Consider the following 19502-nt stretch of genomic DNA (forward strand, 5'->3'; position numbering starts at 1 on the left):
TTTTAAGTATTTGAAACACGATTGCTCCAAACCTTTCTGAACACAACTATTAAGCTACTCAATGTGTCATTCTGTGTCATTCTCTTCTAGGAAACTTGAGGTGTGGAGAAACATTTTCACAAGGAAAAGCTCATTTGAATCCTTTAAAAATTCTTTGATAGGTAAGACTTAGACTATTTTTTTCTTTCTCCCCTCTTCTTTCTTTAAACCTCTTATTAAGATCTTTGCAGTTTCAAAATTGATAAAGTGTATTTCCCCTAACAATTCTTGCCTCGTTCTGGTCCTTTTCTTTCTTTTTTTTCCAATGACACCATGTTCTTGGTTGTCTTTTTCCTGACACAGGTTTGTTATTTACAATCACCCTGAAAATTATGCAAACTACTAGTGTTATTTCATAGTACTTATTTTCTATCATTGGATTGGTTTATTTCTCTATTGTTTCTTTTTGGAGGGGGTGTATCTGAATTAAGTCCCAAAATGCCCATTAGGATAATAATCTTCCTCCTGATCCATTTATAATGACTGGTGGAGTTTTGGGTTTTTGGTTTTTTTTTTTTTTTTTTTGCTTGGAGATGTTGTAATATAAATTAATTGTTAAATGTATTTTAATTACTTCTTTTTCATCTATCTCACAATACTTTTGTTATATATCACTTATCAGTGGTCTGTATATTATTGCAGGTTACTTTGTGATGTTTCTCCCTCATAGGTGTGGGTAGAAGCAAGAACTTAGGTTGTGTATGGGTTGAAGTGTGTTCTGATGTTTACATAATCTTAAAGTTATTTGGTCTAAAAGAAGCAATACCAAAGCATATGGTTAAATTTTACTAACATTATTTAGCAACTGGTGCATTCTACTTTTACTATAAACATCCATTTTACCTGGCATAAATCTACTTTACAAATATTCCTCAAAGATCCCACATGTATCCAGGGCTATATTAAAAGACTTATCAACAGGTGGGTAATTGAGAACTTCATAATATAAATTTTCATCTGTGTGACTGAAACCTATTTAGGAGATTTTTGTGAAAGAATACTATGTGCTTCTCTAACATTTCACCAGGGAATTTCAAAATTTCCTAATAAGACAGAGCTTTAAGGAAGTTTAAGGAAGTTGATCTTGGAGAGGAAAGCGATTTGCTAGAATACAGTGTAGGATGCAGAGGACTGGTAAACACACTTCAACAGAGTGGGTATAAACGTTTGTTCTCTGAGGAGAGAAGAACTGAAGAGCTAATTGGTGAATTTATTTGCATTTAGGACAATATTTTTAAAGAGGCTTTTGTTTCAAACACAGGAAAAGACTCATCTGAATAGCTACCTGTTCCATGACTTAAGTATATAATTATCAGGAAGGTCTGGGCCCTGTGTCTGTTCTTTATCATATTCAGTACTTCAGCACCTGAACTTCAAAAAGGTTCTGTGAGCCTGAAGTCAGAAGGACTCCTCTGAGTTATTCTACCTGAAAATCTAGCCTTAGTATAAAATATAAACTTAAATTAATTTTGGATAGGTTGCTCTGTATTTTAGAGAGATACTGTGAGAGTTTTGCATTCTAGTCAGTCAGCCAGTCAGTGTGAGATTATTGTTTTCTCTCTCTTAACTTTAACCCCCTATTCAGAATTCCCCCCTTTCAACCATCTTAAACTCTGAAATCTTGGAGTTTATTACTTTACAGTAATTGCATATACTTTCTGTGCCTCAGTCTGTCACTGATTCCAAGTCAGTATTGGAATAGAGAAGTTTTTTAATCACTTCACCTCAACCAGTCCCTCTTGACTGCCTGTATTTGTTGTTACTCTTCTGCAGCTTTGCACACTTTGCCTATCTTGCACTAATGTGGATCTGTTCCTCTCTTGAAGCAGTGGTTCTGCATATAGAGAAAAAAAAAAATCTGCTTTTAAAAAATTTTGGTGCCCATGTAAAGTAGATTTAAACATCATTTGCTGCTTGTTTTTTGTGGTGTTTCTGCTCTTGGGAGATCTCCTCAGTGAAACTGTGTTGGATTATTTTCTCTTTTCATTGAGCACAATTTGTCAAGACTCAGTCCCTGTTTTAATTTTATGTTGACATTTTTAATAATACTCCTTGTCTTCATCATTTTACACTTAATAGGAGTGGCATAATTCTCTCAATCTCATGCTGTGCCATTTTCTTATTCTTGTGATTGTTTAAAGGATGGGATTAATTGCAGCTTCCTCTGGATTCATCTATGGGAAGGCTTTAAATAAGATCGTTTCTATTACTGGCCCTTTGGTGTCAATTTGACAAAATTCTCATCTTCCCCTGTGGTCCAGGGTTTGGACTATCTGAGTCAGTTTTCTGTTCAAGTTTACACTTTGAAATCAACTGAGATTAATTATTTAACAAGAGTTCCTTGCATTGTCAACCCTATGTATTAAAATGTCAAATCGCGTCAAAAGAATCATAAAACTGGCTCTAAAGGTGATCTTCACTGAAAGCCTGCCTGCTTTTTAACGCAGCACAGAACAGAAGACATAGAAGCCAATTGTCCAAGTGTTAATTTCGACTCCTGCAGGAAACGACCGTAAATCTTTTTCTAGGTACCTGAGATTCATACATAGTTAGCTATCTTCGGACACCGCGGCTATAAGGAAAACACCAAACAGCAGAATATTGTCACGAACGGAGGGAAAAATCAGACGTTTCTCATGGGTATTTCATGGATGCTGGGCGAAGGGCTCGTGACTATTTCCCTTTGGAAGGGAATTGGGCAAACGGGGACGGGAAGGGGAGAAGGGCTCGGCTATTTGTCCTGGGTACAGCTAGCTGGCACAAGTAGGGAAGTGGTGGCAACGCGCTGGGACCGGAGGATACCGGGCACCCTGCGGCGGGCAGCCGAGAGCCCGGAGCAATGTTCCTTGGCGATGCCGCGGGAGTTGGGACAGACAGAGCCAACACCGACGGCTCCGAGCGCCGGAGCCGCTTTAGGAAGGGCTTCCCCGCCGCAGAGAGGGAGCCCTACTCGGGGCAAGGGCTGAGGGGGTCCGGGGACTCTGGGCGAGCCCAGGGGTCTCGCCGCGGTGACGGGCCACGGCCCCACGGGGTGGGGAAGGGAGGTGCGCGGAGCCTCGGGCGCGGGACCGCCTCTGCCGCGCCGAAAGTTTGCGAACTGCCTCGGCGCTGGGGAGAGCGGGGCGGGGGCTGCCCCGGCAGGGCTCCTCCTTCGGGGCAGGGCCTGGGCGGGCGGAGCGGGGAGGGAGCCCCCGGCCCCGGAGTTGCCGCGGCTGCGGACGGAGCGGGCGGCGGTCGTGCCGGGGTGCTCCGCGCAGGAGGAGCCCGCGACGGCGCTGCGGGCGGCCCGGGCGCGGGGCCGGGGCGCTGCCACCATGAGGCGTCGTGGCGGGGGTTGTCTCCTGCCCGCGCCTCCGCAGCTCCTGCTGGTGCTGCTGGGAGCGCTGCTCCGCTCCAGAGGTAAGCGGCTGCCGCGGCACGCTCTGCCCCGCGGCAGCGCGGGGGGCCCAGCTGCCGTCCCGGACTCGGCGGCGGCGATCCCTGCCCGGCCGGAGAGTCCTGCCCGGCCGCGCCGCTCACCTGCCCGCGCCCGCCGGCCGGGGAGCGCTGCCCTGCCCTGCGCCGCCCCGCTGCCGCCGCGCTTTGTCCGCGCCCCGTCCCGCGCCCGGACGCGGGGCTCTCGCCTTCACCGTGTCCCGGCGCGGCGGGCTGGAGCCGGCGGAGTGCCCCGGCAGGCCGGAGCGCGGGGCGCGGAGAGGCGCTGCCCTGGCTCTCCCCAGCGGAGAGCCCGCAGCGCCCACGCGGCCGCTGCCCCCCGCGGAAGTTTGGCGGCGGCGGGCGCGGGCTTTGTTCCCGCGGTGCGAGCGGCGGGCCGGGCCGGGGCGGGCGCGCAGGTTGCCTCGCAGGCTGCCGTGCCCGGCGTGTCGGGACAGCCGCCGCTCCGGAGCAGGAATGCAGCCGCGCACCCGCCGCGACGGGCCCCTTAAAGGTACAGCCCGGCTCCGCGGTGGCGCCCCGGGCTACCTGCCTCGCCTCGGCGGGGACTGGGAGTCCTCCCGCAGCGCCCTGGCACAGCGGGGCCAGAGCAGGCGTACCAAAAATACTGACGAGGGGAGGGTTTCGCTGCGCTCTTAGCCGGGAGGTAGTCCCATGAAGGCTCGCCATGAAAACTTCAGCTTTTTAGAGATGGTTGCTCTATCAACTGGCATCTGCTGTTTCTTCGTCTTGTGTGGTGGTTCTTGATTTTACAAGTGCGCCGAGTAGAGAAGAAAACATCTAAACTGTTCGCAAAATTGTTTAAAAAGAGTTAGAAGGCTTTTGGGGGAGGGGTATGGAGAGGAGATACCTACCTCATTTCTTTCCCTTCACTGCTTTGGCAGCTGCTGTATAATTTCACCCATCCGTTTTCTCCTCTGCTACTCTGAAATTACAGGAAGCATTTGCAGTAGTGCTGCTGACCTCCATCATTCTACAAGTATTGCCCCTGGGGCACAATCATAGGGAGTTTGGGTTTCAAGTAATATTATTTCTCTTCTAACAAGAAACCTAATTGCAGGCAGCTTTGAAGAATGTGCGAAGCCAGCTTGAATAGACTGACTAGAAAGGGCTGTAGTTCCCTCTATCAGATAGCCTGCTTTTTAGGAGCCAGAAGTACTCTTGAGTTCCCAAATGCTGCACAGATACTTAGTTGCCCTCTAGGAGTGAGAAGAATCTAAAAGATACATCTTAGTGTAGGTACAGATCTGGATGTGTTTTATTTTGGCTGTTACCCAGGTGCTCCTAGTTAATGTGTCTGGGCTGTTAACAGCCATGTGGGGGATGTCTGATTGTAAAATGCAAGTTTGCTAGTAGGTGGTTGTTCCTTGATGTCTCTAGGATGCTTTTTTTTATGGCAGCTTGCTTCTCTTTCAAGTAGTTTTCCCATCAGTGCACTTTTTCGTATCCTCTTGTCAGACTGTAAGTTTATGATTGGATGTGCCAGCTGCTTCCAGAAGTGAATATCCTCTTTCCTCCATCAAAATATAAGGAAATAAGGACACAATTCCTGAACAAACTCTTTTCCTATTTGAAGGAATAAAAAAACATGAGGAGATACCAGGATGGAAGTGGCCAAAATTTGTAATGAGTCAGTGTTCCTTCACTTAGCTAGAAAATTTTCAGAGTTGTCCGTTAGAAATACCTGCAGGGGTGGTGTGCAGCTGAACTGTCATAAAGCATCCGTGGAAGTTGCCATGCCAAACAAGTAAATTGTTAGAAACAATTGGTCATTTACTGCTCTGCCTCAGTACAGGAGAGTGTAAAACAAACAAGTCTGCAAGACTGACCTTTGACTCTTTTGTAGTGGATAGTGGCAAATCAAACTGGAGAAGTCTGTGCCAAAAAAACTCCAAACCAACAAAAGAGGTCTGCAAGTACCTTGAGCTCTTGGGAAAGCGCATTGCAGGTGAAGACAGGTATAGAGAGGGAATTTAATGCTAATGTCATGCACTGCTGGTGGCTGGAGTGAAGAAGGACCTGGTGTTAAGATGGTCTGTGTTAGTATAAATACAGAATGTCACAGAACCTGTCTGGCTGATGTGTTTGCTGTTCTGGCTTCTGGAGCTTTGCCAGAAAAATACATAGCTAATATCAGAGCTTCACTTCTGAAACATCTTGACTACATTTTACAGTTGGAAACCTGGATGTGTTACTTCTGTAGAAGTATATTTTGCAGTGGGAATCACCATTTCCATTGCCTGTGCTTGAAATTACTAGCTGTAGAATCGACAGCAGCCAAGTGTAAAGCACCCATTTTCTTACTGTCAACTTGGAGCTGATAACGTTCCACTTCCTGGGTGTGCTGAGATGCCGGGGTTTGCCAATCATCAATTTGAATGATATTCACAGATCTCTTGATCACTCTGAATTATCTTCACTTTCTTTTTTCCAAAGTGGTGATAGCACTGAGTAGCATTCTGTATATTTCTAAAATAAGGAGCAGCATGTTGCAAGTGGTGGTTTTTTGTTTTGCTTTTGACCATTCTGTCTACTAAAACATAGAGGAAAAATACATAGCATAAATCTTCCAGTATGAAGTTAGCATTATTGTTTTATTTAATGTATATAAGCAGTTTTATATTATCTTTCTAGAAGCTTTCAGTTGTTTGCTATAGCACTATTTTCTGCAATAGAGAAACTCTTCTTGTATCTTGGGAGTGTGGGTGTATGCAGCAAGAAAATTAATAGGTGTGTAGTTACATAAAGTGCTTGCATTTCCAGAGTGTCTTGTGTACCTTGAAGAGGGATGTTCTGTTCTGTGGGACACAAAATGTGATTTCAGAAAACTGGTAGCTATTTTTCTACATTGTATTCCTTGAAGTTACAGAAGTGGTTAGGTATAAACATTATTAAATTTTTTGAAGTTCAAACCAGAGAGCAGTACTTTCTGTATGTTAACTGGAAAAAGAAATTGAAGTGATTTGTATTTTGTTTTTACTTGTAAATGCTCTCCAGACTAGTGAAATTAACATTAAAAAATAGTTAAAACATTAATTCTGTGAGAATGATCTGTAGTCTGATAATGCTCTTGAATCTTCATGCAGTCTTGTGAAATAGGCAAATATTATCCTTGTTTTGTAAATGTGGGAAGTGAAGTAGAAATTGTCTTGCCCAAGGCCAACTCCATTTGCCCTAGAATGCAACTTACAGTGGAACACAATAGAATGTATGCTTCATAACACTTATAAAAACTGATAAAGAGATATTATCTTATGAACCAGTCAAGGTTTAAAAAATAGGTTTATTTAGTAAGTGCATGTTCTGCAGTTTCACTTAATTCCTTTGCTGCTTGTGACTATTTCTCTTTTTAATAATACTTGCATTTCTTTCGCTGATGGTCAAAAGATCATAAAATCACAGAAATCTTACCGACTCTGTTGCAAAGTGTTGGAAGGTGTTACTAAAAGAAAGGTGGATACTTAATTTCTCTTGTCTGCTGTTACTTCTAGATTAGCTATTATTGATGTTTTCTTGTATGGGTTTGCATAGTCAGATAGTATATATGTAGACTTAAACTGACCATCTTTTAAGATGTCTGGCTTTACCTCATAAAACATGCAGAGCTGGAGCTCTGGCATACAACAAACCCACTCCCTTAAATGGCATACTGTATTTAGCAGCTGTGTTTCACACAGATCATGGCAGAACACACTAAATGTAGTTGTCATCCACTATGAATCTTATGTTCTTGATGGTTAGGCTCTTACTTTTGTGTCTGTGGTGCCAATGGCTCTTTGCTGTTAGGTTATGTATTGCTCTTCTACGGGATTTTTTTTTGTCTCTGCTGAGTGAAAACTGGGCACTATATTGCTCCTTGAATCTCTTCTTTCTTCTGTCTGTAGGTTTCCATTTCCCTGTACTAAAGATAGTAAGTGTATGGATCCAGGGGCTTGTTATTCTGTAGACTTGTGGTTTATTCATGCTGTATATCTAGTTGCTCTGGGACTGCTACCTGGGAGTATTTGACTGGCCTCCTGTTGTGAGAGAATTCATGTTCAGGTTTTTCAGCTTTCCTGGCATGTTTTTTGCCTCTTATGCAGAACTGTCTGTTAGATGCTGAAACATTCCAGCCTGTGCATTTAGTCTGGGGGACTCTTGAGCTGCAGTCTTTCTTTCTGTGAGCAGCAGATCTCCAAGGCTGTTGTGAGCCTTGATGAAAGGAGGCTCACTGTGTAAGGACAGGAAAATGAGTTTTCATAAAGACTTTATTAACATCAAATGGAGCTGATGTTTGTTGACTTTTGTAGTGCTGAATTGTGAATGACTGAAATTCCTCATATCAGGGAATTACATAATTTAATATGGAAGAGAAAGAAAAAAAGGGAATTGAGGTGTCATGAGCCCGATTCTGATGGTATGAGATGTATTAAGCATTCTGGTACAAGCATGTTAGCATACCTGTGAGTTGAAAAGTAGTAACAGAAGCTTTGTCTGTCATGAGGTTCTTAGGTGATTAGGGTCTTCTGGTATTAGCTGCCAGTCAGCAAGTCACAAACCATTAAGATTAACAGACAGTAATGTAGATGCCTATTCAATGTTTGTACTGCCACTTGCAGGTTTGTCAAAAAGTGTATGACCAAAGATGGTGCAGATCTTGTTTCTCAATCTATTGTATGTTGATAGCAACTTTCTGGTGTTGCAATACTCAGATGTAAAAAGCACCAGATTTTTTCCCTAAATGGTTTAGAGTAGAATTCACCTTCCTGTACTATAGTGATGAGGTTGTGTAAAGAAGTGTTGTCCAGCAAATCTTCCAGTAGATAATATATTTGCTTGAAAACAGTCTCCATGTTCTATAGTGTCAAGGTGCAATTTTACTCTTGGAGTTAAATCTACCAGCATATGACCAGCACAATCTACCAGTGAGACATTATCATGACTCCAGGCAAGGGAGACCCCTCTTCTGGCTACCAGCATGGTGACTTCCTCCGTATGCCCTAGCAGGGCATAGTCTTCTGTGTCTCTTTGTTACTGGCTGACAGCCCCTCCCAGCTGCTGGAGCTTTCTGTTTCTATTGCATAGCAGCAGTTCTTTAATCAGAAATCTTGTTAGTATTCAAGGATAATTGATCCGACTCTCTGGTAGGGGGTGGGACCCAGCCTTCCATCCTTCTCCTACTTGCCACCCCCAGTTTGACCCCTGTTGTCTCTTTGTTTTCTCCTGTTAAGTTTGTGCCAGTGATATGTGTGTGTGCTGTTTTTCCAAGCAGCCTGAAGTTGGCTGTAACCAAGAGCAGCAGTTAAATAGAGCCCGATTTCCCCGCTTCCTGGCGTTCAGTTGTTCGGCTCCATTTTCTGGTCTTCTGTGTTTTTGATTTGCAGAGAAGGAACTTACTTGGTGCCCCCGGGCATCTCTTAAACCCATTAGAACAAACTCCATTATTTCACTGTACTTAGAAATCCTCCTCCTTTAGTCCCAGCATCCATCAAAATAATGTATCCTCTGTAAGGCCCTCTGGAAAATGTTTAATAGGATCTTTTCAAACTCAAGGAGAGTTCCAGTTGGAAAGGGGGAGGGGAGAAGGCTAATGGAAGATCTGACTGTGACTTGCAGTAAGCCTGAACTTGGCCTGTGTCAGCTCTCCCTTCACCTCCATGCTGAGGGAAAGCTGAACAGAGCAGATCCAACACTGGGATCAAAGCTGGAAACAAAAGGCTTTGGGAGAAAAATTTCCCGTCTGGCCAAGAGGCAGCCACACAAAAGTGGTGCATAATTTATCACTCGAGGTTTATTTCTGCTGTGTTCCTTCTGGAGAGAGGAGGAAAAAAGAAGTGACTCTCCTGCTGTTTCAAAGTGGATAAGTGATGGCTTTGGGGATTTGAGGCAGGAAGGAGCTGGAGGTACCATGGAAGAACCTTTTCAGTGCATTCTGTACCCAGTTCCTTTCTTCTCAGACATGGTCAGACATTATTTCTGTTGAGGGGAACCCTATTCTTGAGTTGTGAAGTTTCAAAAAGTGAGGATTTTTAACTTCTCTGGTAATTTCCAAATCACAGTGGAGTAGTGTTACCCTTGGCAAAATCAGGTTCTTTGACTTTCTGAGGTGTTTTCCTTAAGGATTGGTCTAGGTGCTGTAGGTCTCTAACATGAAGGAAGAGGCTACGTTTGCCCCAAAGGCTTTAAAGTCTTAATTGTACATCTAAAATCTGATAAGGATCGAGGTGTGATAATTCTACTGGGATAGATAAGGTCAATATTAAAATGGTATTGCTTTCTAATTAAATTTCCTTTAGCTTTGGTTTAATGGGAAGAGCTTCCAAAGTTTTTCATTCCAATCACTTCTTAGAACGAGAGTAGAGATAGGTTTTTGGGTAGAAGTTGAGATCAAAGACTACTGAAAGGTGGTAACTGTTTAAATAAGGATGAGGAAGAAGATGCAAGAGCAGTGTAAACCATGAGAAGAAGGTAAAGGGATATAGGAATATAGATATTAACAGGAGCAAAGATAGGCATTTTAGAAATGAGAGCCAAGGATTTGAGCTGGCAAAGGAACAGAAGAGTCGTGTAAGGAAATCCAAGTGGAGTAATTATGTGGGATCTGATGGCAGAAAGAGTTGTTAATTAGGTAGGATAAAAGATGGAAATTTTGAAAGTGAAGATGAGCATTGAGCATAATTTAACTGCTGAGACAGGGAAAGACTTATTTTACTAGTGCTTTAAAGGAGGATGTGACAGGTAGTTAGGAATCTGTGACAGTAGAGTCCTTGACCTAGTGGAGTGATTTTATGAAATATTAGGAGCCTAGCAATAGGGTCAGAGTTGGAAAGGGAGACATTAGCAGAACACTGAGATGGTGTACCCATGAGATAAGTCCATCACCACCTCTGTCTGCAGTGGTGGAATGTGGAATCTGTCAGTCTTGGGAACACATGAGCCAGAAGGATTTCTGAGTGGGATGCCCAGGAAGGTATTTTGGAGGACAGTATTGTCTGGAAATATGTGTGAAATGGGAGGGCAAAACTGAAGTGAGAAGCTAGAATTTTGGAGATAATTGCTTAGACAAAAGTGTAAAATGAGAATAGGAGATTACTATGCATTTGATAAGAAGTCTGGGTATAGAAACAAGTGTAAGTCTGGTGGCAGAAAATTGCTCCTTTCCTGGAAAACCAGCCTACTTCTCTTCCCCTTCCCCATTAAGAATTGCTTTGTGAAAGAGTGAGTCACTATTGTGAACAGTTAAAACAAAGACATCTGATGTTCTCAGCCTTCTCTGAAAGGCTGGTAAGAAGCATTCTGGGACCATGTAAGGTTAGAAGGAAATACACACTCTGCTTCTTTAGCCTGAATCTCCAGCTCCGTCAGTTCATTTGACTTGGTGACAGCTGGTGGTGCTGGGAGAGGTTCTTGCTTAAGGTGCAGCCATTTGGTGTATCAGAACTGTCCCGTGGGATCTGGGGTTAGAATAAAATAAAGACACACCTTCTTTCTTTTTTTTTTTCCTTTTTTTTTTTTTCCCCCTCTTTTTTTTTTCTTTTCTTTTTTTTTTTTTTCTTTGTGATCCCACCCAATTTTAGTTCTGAATTTCCATAACTGCTGAATAGTCAAATCCTTTCTTTGCAACTCTGAGGGCAGGGAGGAAAAAAAGGAGAGAAGTCTTGGGGTTGTAATTTCCTGCTTCTGTTACAAGCTTCTGAGGATGAACCAGGAGGTAGGATAATTCTCTGAATTAAAACTGCCTTTGTTAAGAGGAAGCCAGCTTTACTGCTGTCCTTTCTTTGTTATTCAGACTTTGCCACTTCTTCAGGCTTGACAAATTTAAGAAATTAGGTTTTTGAGGCCTTAGAGACTGTATTCTTCTTCTCACTGTGATTTTTCGAAGCCTGTTACTCCTGAAAAGCCTGTGGCTGGAGGATATGCCACTAATTTGTGCTGCCTTTATAAAAGGGCCTTGATTGCCACAGTACCTATTAGGATGAGGAAAAACATAATGAGTCTGTCTGTGAGGGAAAACTAGAGTTTGTGGTATGGGAAAGGGGAGATAGATTGGAGGCTGTAATTTTGGAGACTTTAATAGGCAAGAAACAGGAGCGAATATTCATTGCTAAATAGGAATGCTAGAGGATTACCTGCATTTTTGGCATGGATCTCAAATAGAAGTATTCAGTGTCTAAATCTTAGAAAGCATGGTGCAGAAAAGAGAGACTGGGTCAGGAGTCCTTGAAGAGCCATAGTCATTGCCTTGCAAACAAACCCAAGTTAAATGCGAGGAAAGAGCAGGTTGAGCTCAGAGCTGTATGCATACAGAGATGAAGTGTTGAAGGGAGTCGTCTTGGGGATTGTTGTGGAAACAGGGAAGGACTGATTGGTCTGGTTGATGTCATTATGGCCCTTTGCTATCTTAGGGAAGGCTGCCTCTGCATCTGTCTTCTTCCCTGATCCAGTGAACGGCAGCTGCAAGAGGGTGTTGACTCATGAAGAGCTGATTGCCGAGCAGTTATCTCCACCACAAGGGTGGTAACCTTGTGTTCCAGTTTGAACTGCCACCACTCATGAATCAATACTGTCTGTAAGCCTTTGTTCACTGCATTTTTGACTATGGAAGAATGCAGACCTGCAGTCAGCATTACCTTAAACAACAGAAGACCTTTATACCTTTTGGATGTTAGTTGTTGGTTTTAGGGGCTTTGTTTTTGTTGTTTATTTTCCCCGGGCACAAGGTCCTTTTATCTGGGAAGCAGGTGAATCCCCTGTCTATGCCTCAACTCCTCTAGAAGGACAGATTTGTCATCTTTGACAGTTATTCTGATTAATTCCTATGCTACCAGTACTCAAGCAAGAACAACCTTGGTGTTCCCTGACTTCTGCAACCTTCAAATACAAACTTTGGCTTGAAGCAGCTTGCTTACTAGCAGGAGAAGCCTGTTATTTCTCTGAGGTTTCGCTTGTTTGTGACCTGCCTTCTGTGAACTGGAAGATGAGGAGCTGTAATCTTTTGTTGCTCTTAGTGCAAATTCCAGACTGGAACAAAGTAAGCAAATTTCTTAGGTTTAAGTTTTCCAGTCAATTGTCCCTAGAAAATGTTGAGCGTTTTTTTTTTTTTTTTTTTTGGTGCTTCTTTTCTTGCCTTGTTATGGTTATTTCTTCACCCTTAAGTCTTTAGAAGTCTGGGAGCAAACTTTTAAGATTGAAAGGAATATCTTAAAAAAAAAAAAGGACAATTCCTGTGATACTCTGGAGTAACTTTTTCTTGGTTGGTTGTGATAGAAACACAAACTTGATGATGATAATGTGTATGCTGAAAGAATAAAAGAAACTCAGATGCTTATTTTTTGAGAAAGGACCCGTGAGCAATTTTTGTGATGAGATGCTTTAGAACAGACTGGCATGAAAGAGGGGGTGGCAGACACTTGCCTCCTTTAAATGCCTGGCAAAACCCCACTTAGCTTAATTGGGTACACAAGGTGAAAACTAACACAGTTACAATATAGAAATAAAGGGAGATACAGGGCAAATTAGACCTATGTACAGTTCATCAATTGTAGGATAAAAACAAACAGTACTCAGACAGAAGCCTTCGAGCAAGGAAGGGAGTGAGGCAGAGATGACATCTTAGGTATGTACATCTTGACTTACCCGCTCAGGCGAAACAGCCTCTGAGCTCAGGCTTCGATTAAGTGACTGGGACAGCTGCCAAAACACCTACGTTTGCTGGCTAATACACTGCAGTGCATTAGTTAATCTGGGAAAGGCATGGAGTGTTATCTGGGTTTTTTCTTGAGGAACATCGTAACAACATGCTTTGCATCTTGTGTCAAGATCTTAAACTAAATGTGGTGGCAATGCTAAAACTGCTTCTTGAAGTGTTGTGAGGACAGAGAGCCATTGGAGTTACACCCCAGAAGACCAGGTAGCCTAAGGAGCCAGCTTTTCTGACTGTGCAGGCTCCATTCCAAAGTCTCTAAGGTATGTGCTTTATGGCTCCATGCCCTTTAGAGACAAGCAAAAGGAGTGGATCACAGGAGCAAAATGACAGTAACTCCATAAGGAGAATATTATCTATTGTGGGATGGGACTGAGCTAAGGTGGGTAGACAGCACAGACCCTCTACAGCCCCACAGTAATGAACTTCAGGAACCTTTGCATGCTTAAGGCTCTGTGTGGCTGTGCAGGCTGTGTAAATGGCCCTAGCAAGTAGGACGTGTTTGGACTGTTCAAACCATTAGAACTGAGTACAATGCTGAAATCTTCCTCCTATACTAATCAAGAGTAAATTAAATACTTTGCTCCCACAAGAACAAACTCCAGAGCTAAACTTTTTTATTTTCAGATGTGCAAAGACATGGAATTACTAGATCTAGGAGATCTGTGTGATGATTGCTACAGAGTAGGACTGGGAGGATTTCCATTGCTGATCTTAGCAGCACCAAAACTAATTATTTTTATGCAATCTCATCCAAAGCAGCAAAAATTGTCTCCACCTAAATAGGCACAAAAGAACCATAGGCTGAAACCAAATGAAAATGCTATCTGTGCTTATGAAAACATTGCTTCTGGGTTTTGACACTCTTTTTAAGGCTTGGGAAGCAAATAATTTAATACAAAATTCATATGGGAATTAGTCAATCTAAATCAGAATGCCAGTTTCTATAGCAGAAAAAAGTCTGAACCTGCTAGGCAGCTAGATTGCCACAAGTTATTGTGCAAAGTTATTCTGCTGGCACCTAGTGTCAAGTGAAATGTGCAAAATCAAGTCAGACACTTACCAAATACTGAGCTGGCATGTGCAATTTGGATTGCAAGTTGGTTACAGGGAGAATACCATAAACAATAAATGTTGGAATGAGAAGTTAAAGGAGAGGCTTAGAAGAAAATTTCATAGTCTTATGAGTAAAAGATAAAATATATTACAGCAAGGAACACTTATCTTACTAGAAATAAAATGTTGTTATTTGGAACATTTTCATTTCTATCTTTGGACTCCATGCCATGTATCCCTTCCTCTTAAAACCTCTATAGGAGACAGGCCCTTCATATATTGAATCCACTTTTGGAAGAAACTCAAGCGTGCAGCATTTTACATGTGGGTAACACTTGCAGAGGTTGTTTTGCCAATAAAAGTGTCCTTGAATTAATTGTGGTGGGATGTGGTGTGAGTTCTGATGTAACATGAGGCTCTTTGCAAGTGCAGATTTTGATGAGAACTCATCTCTAAAATCTCTAGTAATTTTGTTTTCTTGTTGCTGTTGTGAATTGGCTCCTTTCTTTCCATGATCCATTGTTGTATGGATGATGTTTGGAAATGAAATGTCTTCCATCTGGTTAAGAAATTTGATTTATCCTTAGAGGCCTGAACTGCTGTCTTTGCTAGCAGAAAATAAACAATGTCCCAACTGTCCCCAATTATCATCCACTTGCCTTTCTGCAGATCCATGTCTTTTACCAGGATCCTAGAAGACATGACTTATGGATCATGAATTGAATTTGCCAATCCTCTGTTCCTTCATATCTATCAATTTAGTCCTCTCCTTGTATTTAAACTTGGTAAATTAAACACACTGCTTAAAACAATTAAACAGTGAGCTGGAGCATGGAGGTCTGGTTTGCCTGGACACAGCTTGTTTCAGGTGGCACTAGGAATGCAACTCCAAATGACTTACAAGGGCATGTTACTGATTCAGAGTAGGGTTTAGTATAAGCTTGCTTTATGGGAAATACTGTCATCTAAATACAGTTTTATGGTAATATAAAGCCCAAGTTGTGGAGTAGCAGAATTGCAGGAGTTTTTGCTCCTGCTGCCTTTTCTTTTGGTAAACTTGATATCTCTGAGAGATTTTTTTTTTTTTTTTTTTGTGGGGATGCTAGAATGTTGTCACTGCTGAGGACTGTTCTCTGCCCACAGTTTATGTGGCTTGGCCTCCTGCTGCTGGGTTCCTTGGCCCAGGGGTGTGGTTTCTTGTTGGCCCAGTCTGATGTAACTGTGGGTTGCCCCAGAGAGCAGTCTCACTCTCTTGTCCTTTTGATAGGTCTGTGTAGATGTCTGCTGGATGAATCAGTCCATGTTGGTTTGTCACCGAACTGGCCTGCAGAATGGTGAAACCACAGGTTGTTTGGTATTGGCAAACTGAAATGAATTGCTTTTCAGTGAGCTCATCAGTATAGACCTGATGGAAGGACAGAGGGAGGCAAGACTGACCATAGTTTTGGCACTGACTTGCTGCTCCTTTGCTTTGACTTGATAACAATTTGGAAAGGCATTCCCTAGAAACAAGGAAAGGTGTGAGTTCAAGCCCAAGACTTAATTTTTGTGGCTCACATAAGAATAGGCCTCCTTTATTGTTACTTGTACTTGTATTAATGCTGTACTAGCGTCCAAGTGTGGTGAAAGATCAACCCATAGATGTTGCAACTGGTGCAGTACATTAATTGGTTATGCCCTTTGTGGTGGAAACTTGTATTCATTAGAGTTGGAAGAAAAAGCCTACTATCTTATTTTTCTTGGGCTACCACAGACTAATGTGAGTTGTTGCTAGAAAAATGGCTAATCTGAATATGAAAAGCTTTATCGCCTTGCTAGTTCCTTGATTCTTCTTCCTTAATATTTTCTTTTAAATGACTGATATCTAGCAGAGGGTTGGTTTTTGACCCTTATTCTCAGACTCTGGATCAGAGTTTTGCTTGCTCTCACTACCACTCTCTGCTAATACAGTGTGATGATGTGATTTGACAAGCCTGGCCTGGGCTTGCACACAAAAGGTGGCACAGTCCACTCTCCTCCCGAGCTGACATGGAAGTGGCAGTGCTGATGCAAAGTGTCTGGTTAGTCACAGGAAGACAGAGCTAGCTGTGGGAAAACATAAACTGTCTAAATGGCTATTCCTGTTCTCCCTGAATGAATCTGTGGCAGGCTGAAGGGAAAGATGTACATAGGATGAATCTTTACACATGAATTGTCAATTGGATCATGTAAAGATTCACTCTAATGGAAATCAGAGCTTCACAGTGTTACATGCAGCATGTGCATACAATCAAGACAATCCCTGCTCTGAAGAATTAATTATTTCTACATGTATTAAATTGACAGATGTAAAAATAATGAGAAAAAAACCCCACAATGTAATACTGATTAATGTAGTAGATAGAGGCTCCATTTCAGCTTTGCCTTTTAGTCTGTGGTGATGCTTCTTCCAGCCTTTCTGTTGAAGCTGCCTTTCTCTAATTGCTCTTTTCCCCCTCTGATACACTGCACGCAAGATTATAACAATTAGACATGTTTGTTGTGTCTGAGGTCTGTTACTGGGAGAGTGAAAATTATTCTCAGATGTAATGTCCTTCTAAGAGGATTTAGTTGCTCTTTTTGCCCTGGATAGTGCATGCTCATGTTATCTGCCAGTATATTCAATAAACAGTTGGCACTAGTCTAATGAGGAGGGTCTCTAAACCCAGCTCACAAAGATCTGTTCTGTGTCCACCACTCTTTCCACCCTTTCCCTTATCCTGACTGTAGCATCTCTTAGGATGGATCACAAAATGGTATTTAACTATGTAATCACAAGGGTCAAGAAATTTGAAACCAGAAGCTGAACTTGGACTCGGTTAGAAATCCAAGTTTTAACCCTAGATTCCTGATTTGGGATAGTTTAGATGTCGCCAACTTTACTTAATTATTAAATGTTCCTTTCTGCTGCTTTGTAGCAGCAAGCTAGATTGCTGGGTAGAATTCTGTAAATACACAATTGGCTCCAGTGGCTGTATTTACCCAATAGCTCAAGTGTTTTTCCCTGCACCCGCTGGAGATCAGCTGTACAGAACTTGGGTTGGGAGTGCCATCTTTGCAAGCTATTACATAAAGATTCCCTATGGTTGTTGGGCCAGGTGTGCTAATGGCTAGGTCTGGGATTTTTTTACTTTTCTCTTAGGAGAGTTGACAACTTTATTTTGGAGTTTACAGACTTTTTTTCTTTTGACGGTATAGAAAATAACCATGGTAACTGGTTACTTAATAGCTGTTTTTTTTTTTTTTTCTGCACCCTAAAGTCAGTGGGTTTTTCCCAGATTAGAATATTACATTTTTAAACATTTACTTACTCAAGTATGGAATAATCTAATTCACTCTGTTTATTCATTTTCATAAGAATTTTCAGCACAGTAGCATGCCTATCCTGCTTCTGAATGTACAAGCACTTGATAAACAGACTGCAAGAAGAAAATTACTCAAGACCCAGTGTAGTAAATACATTTGTAAAGCCTTAAACAGGAAATGATCCCATCTACTTCTGTCAGTTTCTGACATTTCATGTTTCATGCTTCTGCAAGCAGTGAAGCACCAGCAGGAATCAAACTGGGCTGGGTGAGGAGGAGGTGGAATATCCTTCAAGTTTGCACCTTTTTGAAGCTCATTGCCCACTGCGCCGCTTTTGCTCATCCATTTTGTAATCAGGTTGCACAAAGCTACGCCACTTTATGGGGGTTGTAGGACTGGCAGTAAGAGAAGGAGGACTAAGGGCTCTAGGGTAGCACAACTGATGAATATAAAATCACCATCCTGAAGCTTCTTTCTCATTCTGAGCAAACATCATTGTGTTTCTGGAGAACCTGAGAGCTGTGTTATCACTTAGACATAGTTAAATCAAGACTGTTTTCTGTCATTTGCTTATTGTGCACAGAAGGTTTGTTTCAGGGGGATACCTGGAAAGAAGTCAAGAAACTAGATTACAGCATGAAGGGCAGAAAATTTTATATTCTCAATGGAAAACAGACATATTCCTCAGAGGTCTTGATACCTAAATCATCATTTATCTATTCAGTTTGCCAAGTGTTTGTGGAGTTTTAAGGAGAGGTATGGGAATGATTTCCCAAATGCTGTTGCTGTTTGTGATTCCACATTGTTTGATAATATACAGTAAAAAAATGAAGGGAAGGAAGCTAAGCAAGCTTCTCAGAATCTGGACTTAGTGGACCACATTCAGCCTCAGAATAAAGGACTAGGAAATGGGAAAGCTAACTGAGCTCAGCCTCTGAAGCTGAGATGGATGCTGTCATGACTGGAATGCTATATAGCTTAGTTGGTGCTGTGACTTAAGCTGGCCTGATCTTGACTCATCAAGGCTTGTTGTCTGAAGGTCCAAATGTACCAGATGTTCTTACTTAGAGAATGATCCTTAGGAATAAATGTTATGTCCTTATCATGTCTGGGAATGGTAGCATAAGACACCAGAAAAATTCAGCAAATTTAGTCAAGATACAAACTTCACACTTCAGAAATACTTCTTTTTTCTTCCTGACTGAAAAAAAGGTAATTTTACTGCACAACTATGGAAAATAATAACTCCTCCACTTAGGAGTGGAAAGAGAGGAAAAAAAGTCTGTACTCAACTGAAAAAACTCCCAGGAACTTCTCAAGGTAGACTGTAATTACTGGAGATAAAATTCTGCTACAAGTAGACAAGTAGCCCTGTGTTCTGTCACTTCTCTACTGTTATCCAGTCATTTTAGGTAGCATTTATAGCACTGATGGGCTTGGTTGCTCTTTGATCAGAGGAAGAACTCTATATTTGGCTGAATAATATTATGTCTTGAAATGCCCACAAATTGGCTCAAAAGCCTGATTCAACCTAATTTGTCTGTTGTACCCTACTCTCCAAAGTATGATGGAATAACAGAAGGAAAATTGCTCTTGAGTCACTGTGGTAAATGCATCTGTAAGACAGGAGACATCACACAGTCTATTCATGGTTTTGGCCCTGAGATCATGGTTCTAGCAAAAGGAAGTATGCTTGCATGGGGGACACAGAAGAGTTTAAAAGCTTTTCAAGTATGAAAAATTCTTCTTCCAGGGCTGAATGATGTGTATGCTTAAATGGTTTCTGAGCTTTATGAGGAATCTTTTATTTAGACAGGCACTTCAAATCCTGGAACTTAGTCCAGGAAGTAGTATCAGAAGCACTTCTTAATAATATTGTTAATACAGACTATTCTCATGAGAAAAATCCGCAGGCATCTTTATCCTGCTTTTGTATGGAAGCAGTGGTTATTTCAATATGTGTGCA

At 42.1% G+C, this 19502-nt stretch overlaps 1 protein-coding gene across 4 annotated transcripts in view; it reads left to right on the forward strand.

Annotated features, from left to right (window-relative positions):
• The first annotated feature begins 3206 nt into the window (after window positions 1–3206).
• Window positions 3207–19502, forward strand: part of LRP4 (LDL receptor related protein 4) — an 82296-nt gene continuing 66000 nt past the window's right edge. For 2 of the 4 annotated variants that reach the window (XM_079309142.1, XM_079309143.1), the window contains exon 1: window positions 3208–3438. In XM_079309142.1, coding sequence (XP_079165268.1) covers window positions 3354–3438 — 85 coding nt within the window. In that variant the 5' untranslated portion in view covers window positions 3208–3353. Of the gene's footprint in view, window positions 3439–3460; window positions 3968–19502 lie in introns of those variants that run through there. The other 2 variants (XM_079309145.1, XM_079309144.1) reach the window with 2 other exon arrangements.

The sequence above is a fragment of the Erithacus rubecula genome (genome assembly GCF_903797595.1).
Source record: "Erithacus rubecula genome assembly, chromosome: 6".
Classification (NCBI taxonomy): domain Eukaryota; kingdom Metazoa; phylum Chordata; class Aves; order Passeriformes; family Muscicapidae; genus Erithacus; species Erithacus rubecula.